The sequence below is a fragment of the Erythranthe guttata genome, chromosome 2 (assembly GCF_056151865.1).
Source record: "Erythranthe guttata isolate IM_541 chromosome 2, IM_541, whole genome shotgun sequence".
NCBI classification, from domain to species: Eukaryota; Viridiplantae; Streptophyta; class Magnoliopsida; order Lamiales; family Phrymaceae; genus Erythranthe; species Erythranthe guttata.
In genome coordinates this window covers 13,172,203-13,182,500 of record NC_142534.1, presented here as the reverse complement: position 1 = coordinate 13,182,500, position 10,298 = coordinate 13,172,203, and the positions used below count along the sequence as shown (strand labels likewise).

At 35.3% G+C, this 10,298-nt stretch overlaps 1 protein-coding gene across 1 annotated transcript; it reads left to right on the top strand.

Annotated features, from left to right (window-relative positions):
• The first annotated feature begins 1,083 nt into the window (after nucleotides 1-1,083).
• Nucleotides 1,084-4,995, top strand: AMS (basic helix-loop-helix (bHLH) DNA-binding superfamily protein). Its single transcript, XM_088811568.1, has 8 exons — nucleotides 1,084-1,366; nucleotides 1,483-1,653; nucleotides 1,850-1,931; nucleotides 2,065-2,133; nucleotides 2,380-3,018; nucleotides 3,114-3,413; nucleotides 3,487-3,663; nucleotides 4,553-4,995. The coding sequence occupies exons 1-8, from the start codon at nucleotides 1,272-1,274 to the stop codon at nucleotides 4,862-4,864; spliced, it is 1,845 nt and encodes a 614-aa protein (XP_088667694.1). The 5' UTR covers nucleotides 1,084-1,271; the 3' UTR covers nucleotides 4,865-4,995.
• The last annotated feature ends 5,303 nt before the right edge of the window (nucleotides 4,996-10,298 follow it).

The following is a 10,298-nucleotide window of genomic DNA, read 5'->3' as shown; positions in this document are numbered from 1 at the left end:
ATTCGTTGCATTTAGTTAATTAATTTGTTAAAGTAATTGTAAAATTCTTTCCTTTGTATAAATTGAATATTTGGGTACTCTTAAACCGAAAAGAAACCAAAACCAAACCAGGAACCGAAATCGAACCAAAATATAATTTTTACGAACCGATATATTTGGTTCATGATCGTTTTTAGCCAAAAATCGAACCAAATCGAGCCGCGCCCCTAGCAAATAGCGCGTCCATATGTTTTAGGGGAAAAGAAAAAATAAAGAATGTTAGTGAAAAATAATAAAAAAAGAGTAAGGGTAGTTAAGATTCTTATATTATTTTGCTCATGCAAAACGTCGCTGCGTAATTACAGGAAAGATAACTTAACACATCTTTCAACTAGGTAGGACCACTTTTAATTATATTAATTAACACTTGTATTAAGGTTGTCACATTTATAATTAGTTAGATGTAAAAAAACAAAGAGCAAATTACCGTCACCCCTAAGTTATGGTCAAATTACGAAAACCCCCTTTCTGTGGCTGTTTGAGTAATTACAGTCACCCCTCAACTATGTATTATCTTACGAAAAAACCCCTCTAGAGGTAAATTTACGGATGTTAAAATTGGTAAAACTGAACCTAAATTTCGGTACGCCAACATTTTATACCGTTTAACGAACTAAATATACGATTTGGTTCGGTAAATAACCGAATTACATTAAGTTTATATGAAAATATTTAAAATGAGGGGTCGCTGTAATTACCCAAACAAGAGAGGTTTTTTTCGTAATTTGATCATACCTTGGTGGGTGACCGTAATTTGCCCAAAAGGAAATTCCAAACTATAAAATTAATTAAATTTTTTTTTCATTTATTTATAGTTGCCTTTTTAAGTATGAGAAAAATTATTTGACACTAATTATATTATTTAAAATTAATTTATAATTAATATATATCCCCACCCCACCCCCACCCCCACCCCCCAACCCAACCCACCTTTGCAAGAAATTTGAAACCCCCTCTTTTTTCATGCATGCTTTATTGTTCACCTACCAAATATTAGCTTATAAGCTTATATAAATATAAAAAGCAGATGATCTTACTTTTCTTATGACTTTGATCAACTTCTCAAAAACAAAGAGTAACATAAACACAATATTAAAGCAGTAAGTAATAAACCATTAACATGTTAAAGTAAGCATATATATATATATAGTTTAGCCATAGGTTTGTCATTTCTTCGTCTTTTCGCCGAACGAAGATTCGCCCCCCGGATTTAAATTCTCGACGGAAATATAATGCTGGTGCAAAGTTTCGTGGAGAGGCTTAGACCATTGGTGGGGATCAAAAGCTGGGATTACATTATCTTATGGAAGTTGAGCAATGATCACAGGTTACAATTAATTAGTCGAAAAAAATATATATTTATTTATTTATTTTTGTTTATATAGTCGAAATTTTTTTATTTATTTACAATTCGTCGAAAAAAAATATTTATTAATTTTGTAGGTGTATAGAGTGGATGGAGTGCTGTTGTGCTGGAGGTGAGAATATCAAAAGTGATTGTGGAGAAGAGCTTATAATTAGTTTTCAATGTAGGGATTGCATTTTCCCACATCCTAGGATCAAAAGCTGTGATTTATTAGACCAGCTTCCTTCTTCGATGCCTCTCGATTCCGGGTAATTATTATTAATATATTATTCTCCAAACGTATTTTTTTTAATTTTTTAGATATATATATATAAATTAATTTGTTATTTTTCAAGTGTATATTTGGCAACAGATAAAATTCTGGCTCCGTCACTGTCATTTTTTCCACAGCTTTCTAATTAAATGTATAGTAATCCGATAATCGATGTTCGATTTATTTCTCAGAGTTCATGCACAAACCCTGCTGTCGAACCAATCGGGTTGGCTCAACTACTCGCACAACTGCTCAGATTCAAGTTTATCGGAAGTAGGTTTAATTTCTTTAATTTGATTATCATATCTTTAATTATTAATTCGGACGAAAAATATATTATTTTTTTTGTACAAATATTCAATTTATAATAATTGATTCGAACTTTTTCGTGTTCTAATTCGTATAGGAAACGATCGGTACTCGGGTTTTGATACCGTTGTCTCTTGGATTACTCGAATTATTTGTCACCAAACAAGTATGTCAACATTCTTCCATATGTTTATAATTCTATATATATATATATATATATATATATATATATATATATATATATATATATATATATATATATATATATATAGAGAGAGAGAGAGAGAGAGAGAGAGAGAGAGAGAGAGAGAGAGAGAGAGAGAGAGAGAGAGAGAGAGAGAGAGAGAGAGAGAGAGAGAGAGAGAGAGAAAATGATGTAATTAATTAATTTATTTAATTAATTGTATTTCAGGTTTCTGAAGATCAGCAGCTCATAGATTTCATCAGATCTCAGTTCAATTTTTTCATGGAAGAACAAACAATTACCAATAATAATAATAATATTAATAATAATAATAATAATTCAGGCACCACAGATTCATTTTCATCTGATCTTCATCCAAATAATAATAACATTAATAATAATAATAATATTTTCCAGCACCAAATAATGACATCATCATCGGACTTTCCGAAAGTCGACAATCAAATCGACTGCATGGATAACAATCTGCCTCAAGATATCTCCATTGACAGAATCCATCTCTCCACTAACCCTAGTTTGCAGCATCAGAAGTTCGTAGTCAACTCGAAAAACGGCAACGGTGGAATATTCTTAGAAGGTGCCGATTTCACTCCCTCGATCGAGAATAATAATAATAATAATAACGAGCTGGATCCGACGCAGATGAACGAAGATTCCTCTAATTTTAGATGCGAAAATAACCGATCGGACGAATCCGACCCTAACGACGACGAGTTCGATGCTAAGTATCGAAGAAGAACCGGAAAAGGACCTCAATCGAAGAATCTACGAGCAGAGAGGAGGAGACGAAAAAAGCTTAACGATCGGCTTTACTCTCTTAGATCCTTGGTTCCTAATATTTCTAAGGTAATTAATAAATTAAATTAATTAATTGTCATGATTAATTTGATTTTAATTATTTTTTTAAGTGGTTAAATTTGTTATGTGTTGCATGCATGCAGTTAGATAGAGCTTCGATTCTTGGAGATGCGATTGACTACGTAAACGAGCTGAAGAAGCAAGCGGAGGATTTACAAATCGAGCTTGAGGAGCGTTCGGACGAAGAGAAGACGACAGGAAAAGACGAAACCGATCAAAACGACGTTGTTGTGACTCAAAACGGAGTTACGAAACGTGGTCCTAATAAACGAGGGCAAGGGAATTTTCCGAACGGTTTTCACAGTAATAATAGCATTAAAGCGTCCAAACAGAACTATCGTGAGCAATTAGACGACGCAAATGACAAAGTGCAACAGATGGAGGTAATAATAATAACAATGGCGCGAACTTAATTATGAATCGATTAATTAATTTATTTATTGTGAAAATTTTCAGCCACAAGTGGAAGTGTTCGAGCTAGATGGAAACGAGTTTTACGTGAAAGTGTTTTGCGAGCACAAAAGTGGCGGATTTGTGAGGTTGATGGAGGCGTTGAATTCGTTGGGATTGGAAGTAACGAATGTCAATACGACGAGGCACACTTGCCTTGTTTCGAGTATCTTCAAAGTTGAGGTAACTTTTAAAACCATTTGATATATAGAACTTATATATTTATATCAATTGATCTCTAAATGAAATGTGCATAAATTAAATGCATTTTTATTGCTTCGAATTGTGCGCGATCATTCGATCATGTTCTTGATTAGCTCGTCGTAAATTTTTGCAGCAAGATCTTACATAACAACGAACTTAAAACACCGTAATATAATCGAACTCTTGCTTAAGTACACCATTGAAAGTGTTTATTATATATGAATATAAATGAAATTTGAATTAATTGTAAAAATAAAAAAAATAAAAAACCCTTGTGCTATTTCTATTAGCATAAATTCTTCTGTCATCAAAAGGCATTTGTGACTCCTACAATTTTCGGTTCAAATGACATAAATGCCTTTCGATAAACGGACATAATGAGTCAAGACTTAGGGCCGTTTGGCTAAACTTATTTTAAACAGCTGATAAACTCTTATATTTGATAAATTGTTTTAACATTTGATAAGATATTATGTCTTATTTATAGAATTATTTTTTAAAGTATTTGGATAATGATATTTATAAGCTATTTTTAACCATTATAAAATCTTAAATAAAAAGTTATGGTAAATATAGTTTTTAGAAGAGATCTTATTTGCTCTCAACTTTTTCATTTTTTTTTTTTGAACTTTTCAGATTTCTTTTTAAAAAATAGCAAACATTTTGGAAACATTTATAAGCTCTTAAACACATTATAAGTTCTTTAACTAACAGCTTATAAGCATTGTCAAACACCCTCTTACATTTTATATCAAATATCTCTCTCTCATAGTTATATCAAATATCTCTCTCTCTCTCTCTCTCTCTCTCTCTCTCTCTCTCTCTCTCTCTCTCTCTCGATTGATTTTGTTTTGGTTTGTGACAATAGCAAAAGAACAACGAGAGTGTCGAAGCAGATCACGTGAAGGAGTCGTTGCTTGAGCTAACTCGAAATCCATCAAGAAATATAATGTGGGGCATCAGGCCTACTAGTATTAATATCAATGATCAATCAGATGAAGATGGATTAATGATCAACAACAATAATAATATTAATATTAATATTAATATTGATAACGATTATTGTGTTCATCACGACCAGGGAGGCGGCGGCCACCACAACCACCACCACCACTCCTTACTCCACGGCGGCGGCGGCGGGGGCCGCCAAATCAATTCTCACGGCCACCTCCAACATTAACTACTATTGAATGTTCTTATTTTATTTGATTTTTATTATTGCCGCCTCTTTAATTAATTTTCTGTTTAATTAGACAAGTGGAATTAGATACACTGATTTTTATATATCATGCACGCATGTTCATGGCTTTACTGTCTTCTTCAAAGGCTCCAATCATGTTTCATGGAATTATATATATATATATATATATATATATATATATATATATATATATATATATATATACCTACCTCAAATAACTAATTTATTGTGATTTTTCTTCAAATGTTTTGAAATAACAAAGTAGACATGATTTCATGTGTGGGTTCATTTGAGATACCCTGGTCCTAGTAAACTAGAAAAAAACGCAAGCGAAAATCGATATCATTTGGAGACGTAAAAGTACTATACCACCCTGAACTAAATAAAATCAACGATTAAAATAAAGAATTGAAATTTCCCTTATAGCGAGCGCGCAGTTCCCAACAACACAGCTACTGCAAACACACAACAAATCGGCGAAGATCATTTTCTAAAACATTTATCGATCTCCTATGCAAAACTTTGGAAAATGCCCCATGCATCCTCACCGAAAAATCGCTTCCAAACCTCCATCGCCATCGGCGTCTAATTTAACAACCTCTACAACAAATATCACAATCGAGACGCAAGAGTGCGAATTGATCTTTGGTGTTTACGTTCTGGAACTAGACGTATGCGTTTCGACATATCGCAACGGCCGCAAACAGGTCTAGTGCAACGGAAATTTGCAGATGTGAAGGACCAACTAACAGAATATATAGTTGGCTGGCGAAGAGCAAGTTGACGTTGAAGACGTAATAAAACTGATAGTCCTAGCTACATCGATTGTGTAACTGCCTCTTCAACACATAACTGAACATAGTAGATTGGTAGAAGTTCGAGTACTACGACAAAATAGACATGATGAATCAATATAATTGGACAAGAAATGTGACATAATTCTTTCTAAACCAAGTCAGGTCAAATGATGCGAGCAAGGTGAGATATGTGTCTGCAATCCTATTATACGTACACTATATATACGATAGTAATATATATAGTTATGTATTGTTATTTGTAAGTCACAAAGATGCGCAAGTAGTTTACTAATAGATGTCTCATTCACCATTATTGTCACATATAGTAATGGCTATGCGAACGCAACAAGCTGTTGGAGCCTACTGCGTCAACTGCATTCTTGTGATTCATGATCGGTGGAACCTAACAGGCCTTGTAACAAAAGCAGACGGTGGAATTCCACCTGAAGAAATAATAGACGTCCAGCTCGCTCGTCCATACAAACCGTGAGATGGAGATTTTAACGTACTCGTCGACGATGATGATGATGACAGTGAAGCAAATGAACAACATGATGCAGAAAGTCAACTTGACAACGACTTTGGTGTCAAAGCCAGATCTCGAAAATAGTTACGCGAAGGTGAAGAAAGGTCTCACCAGAGGAGGCATGCAAACAACACACTACACAGTTACAGACCAAAATGGCCTCAATGATTGCTTGTATCGAAGCTGAAGCATTGAAAATCAAAATTGCAAATGTCGAATCCCAGAACGAGGACCTCGAACACACACTGCAAGTAACTAAGAAACATTTAGATGAAGAAAAAAACAAAAAATAACCTGACAACTGCAAGAAGCAATTTAAAAAATGCTAAAGAACTCCGTCCAAGTACTTGAAGACCAGAAGGCAACTTTGGATGCACAAATAGCAAAAGACGAATAAGAATCCCTCTACAAAGAAATAGATTAATATGACAGACCAATTTTTGATATCTTGTACAAGCGCAATCTACAACAAATGAACTAGAAGGAGAAATCAAGAAGATAAATGCGTTGAAAGCACAACTTCAAATTTCGATCACTGAACTAAAAGCAAACAACGAGAAACTTGCCAAATAAAATATTGCACTTAATCAGTCAAATCCACATCAACATCCAACACATACATAATCCGACTCTTTGCGCCCACAAACACCTACAAAGGATACTCTTCCACCAATGACAGAAATAGAGTGTAGAGCAAAAACTGAATGAAACCGTTAAAGCTAAAGATATCAAAATCATCGAACTCGAGGCAAATGTTGAAGCATTTACACAAGCGTTGGACCAAACACTTGCAGTTAGACATCGATTTTGAAATACGAGATGAAGATGTAGTAGCAAGGAATATAAGGCTCTAGCATCTGTGGTGGGCAAGATGACAAGGTCAAAGAAGCCAAAAGTAACACCACGAAGCGTGAAAAAAGGTCAGACGGGACAACTAATACAAGTAATTCAAAACCTACACATATATGAATGAAGATGACATGATAAGAATTGATCTTATTGCTAATGCATTGTATTGTTGAATCAAGAGTAAGTGCTGCATACATATAATTAATTCTTATAACTTAATCCTACATATTACTAATATTACTATTACATAAAACATTGTAAAACCCTATCATTGTTGACTCCATACCTAATACCATTCAATTATTCGCAGCACAATATTGAATATACTGGAGAAATCCAAAAAATGGCACATAATATATCATCATGTCCGACAACTTAGAAATCATAAAGGAATTTGATGTCCGTTCTGTAAGTATTGATAATCAATATTAATATTTCAACGCATACATCCACACCCCAGAGTTATGCTTAAATAACTTTAAGGTCTCTATGGTATCAATAATTACACTCACCCCCTTGAAACGTAGTAGTTATAAACTCTAATGGGATAATGCATTGGATACGTTATTACGATAGAGTTCTAACGGACTATTGGTTTCAGGAAGTGGTGGAGACAACAAAGAGTTATGGATGATTTAAGAAATGATGGGGGAGCCATGTCACCCCATAACTATATGATATCTCCACCACTAGCTAAAAGTTCATTAGAGTTTCTAACTATGTTTTAGAGGGGTAAATGTAATTATCGATGCTATAGGGACCTTAAAGTTATTTTAGAATTAAACTACTTGAACCAAAGAATAAGATCATAAATCAATCATATTTAGACTCACTTAAATAACCCAATACTTCATTTGAAACAAAAAAATAAAATAAAATACAGTACCACAACACACGTGATGTTCCTTCGTGGCCGACAACCCCATGCTGAGAGTATGGAGATCCTTGTGTTGTGCACGTGATATGTTCCTTCATACACGACAAAGCATTGAAAATAAAGATTAACGAGTGTTGTTGTCAAGGTCAAAAGAAGTCATTCACAAAAGGGCCGTCCTTAAAAATAGAAACTAGTCAAAATAGGTGGAGAATTTAATTTGGCCATTAAATAATTATTTTATATATTTCTCTTGTTGTAATTTTTTTTTTTCATTTTCCCGAATCTTGAAGTAAAGGTTCGTTTTCCTTTGTTTTAATTTGGTCTAAATATATAATATTTTTATCATACATCAATTTTGGGATGAAATTAGTATCGATTACATGAAAATGAAAAGAAAATATAAACAAATTATTGTTTACCAAATTACTTTGTTTTCTAACATTAAGGTGATTCTATTTATAACATAATAATTGAAAGTGAAAAATCAAGATAACCATAGTAATCCAATTGTTAATATCAAGTTTATTTGCCAAATTATAAAAAGAAAAAAAAAACATATATAGCAAAAATAATTATTTAATGGCCAAATGAAAAACACCCATAAGTAGGGGTTGTAAAATTACCAATTGTCGAGTACCATGGTATACCAATCAAAGATTATCCAAGAAATACCAAAAGTAGCGGTTAGCATTTCAGTCGATACGGCATTGGTTTAGTACCGAAAATGGTTAGTACAGTAATAGTATTTGATGATGCTAAAAATAGATCACCTTAAGTAGTTGAGATCGAGGGAGCTGGGAGAGTAAAGTGGATCATTGCTCACGTGCTAGATGACCCTGAGATACCTGCGAACAAAGAACACGTAAACTAGGCCGGGGGTTCATCCGGCAGAAACTCCTCCGACGCTCAAGTCAGACGTGCGGATTGTGGAAATAATTGAGAGAATACAAATTATAGTATTACTCAAATAATGGGGCGTACCTTTAATAAATGAAATCCGTCGTTATTTATACTTTGACGATTGTGCTGTGGTTAATTTGTTGGGTCAAACCTTATTTGAAGGTAATTGGGCTTTTGTAATAGTATTCTTCTAGATCGGGCTCGTGGCCCAGAACGTAGAGAAATAGTAGGCTAATTGGGCTGGCCCAATTAGGCATATCATTAGCCCCCCACTCTCGAGTCGATGTGGGAGCCAAGTCGAAAAGGGTACCAGATCGTGTCGAGAGTAAATCGGTGTTGTAGTGTTACGTTAATCGTTGGCGTAGCGTGGAAAAATAATTATTGTTTACACCTTAGAGAGCGCACACGATTTGGTGAGGCGCGTTGAAGAGCACGCGCAATTTGGTAGAGCGCGTTGAAAATATCGCGCGATTTGGTGAAGCGAGGTGAAATCTACGCGCGATTTGGTGGAAGGGTAACGGCTAGCGAGCCATGAAGCCGCGCTGCGCACTTTATTGTGAGGAGGGAGCCGACACGGAGCCCCATGTGAGAGAGATGAGAGATGGGGCCGCGCGCGGTGGGTGGGAGGGGGGTGGGGTCAGGAGAGAGAATGAGAGAGAGAGGGGGAGGGGGTAGGTGGGGTGGCCACGTGGGGGAGGGGGGGTGGTTGAGAGAAAAGAAGAGAGAGAGAGAGGGGGGGGGGGGGGGGGGGGGGTACCGCGCGACGCGCGTACAATGCATTTTTTTTTTTTCTATTTCTTGTTCTTGTTCTTCTTTTTCTTCCTTTTTTTATGGCACGTGGCCCGAGGGGCGCGGAATTATAGGTTCTTCATTTAGTCTTCATATTTGGAGTAGATGTGTTTGCCCACTACTATTTCATTTGACGTTTATTTTGTATGACATTGTCATTGGTTTGACGCGTTGCTTGTATGTGTTTACATTTAGTATTATGCGTGATGTACTTAATGAGGGGATCAGACTCTCAAGATTTTTTTATGGGGATCGTGCCCCTTGTTAGACCTCATGGGTCGTAAATATGTTAGGACCGTGACCACGTTTTAAATGTAGGACCCAGTGAAGACAGATAGAGAAGTTTATGAAATCAAGCTGGCCAGGCTAATATAGATTATCATAACATCTCTAAATGCTCCCAGGGTTAAGGTTGACTTGAACAAATAATTATGTAGTGGCAGAACAATAACACCGAGTGTAAGGGAAATAATTTGCTTTATTCATTGCTTGAAAATGTGAAGGTTACAAGCATATTGAGGCGAATGTGACTAAACAAATAAGGAGCGAATCGCTCGAAATAACTAAATTCGTACTAAGTAGCTGATGTAGGGGTTTCGTCCAATTGATGTAGAGAGGTGAGGGGATGTATCATCCTTAAGGTAGGATAGCCCCCCAGTTTAGGATGATGCGATC

What these genes read in the sequence shown, in the direction of transcription:
- AMS (XM_088811568.1), top strand. Translation starts at nt 1,272, where the DNA reads ATGCTGGTGCAAAGTTTCGTGGAGAGGCTTAGACCATTGGTGGGGATC. An exon ending in TCGATGCCTCTCGATTCCGG is followed by an intron (nt 1,654 to 1,849) that starts GTAATTATTATT and finishes TTTATTTCTCAG; the next exon opens with AGTTCATGCACAAACCCTGC. An exon ending in CGAGTATCTTCAAAGTTGAG is followed by an intron (nt 3,664 to 4,552) that starts GTAACTTTTAAA and finishes TTGTGACAATAG; the next exon opens with CAAAAGAACAACGAGAGTGT.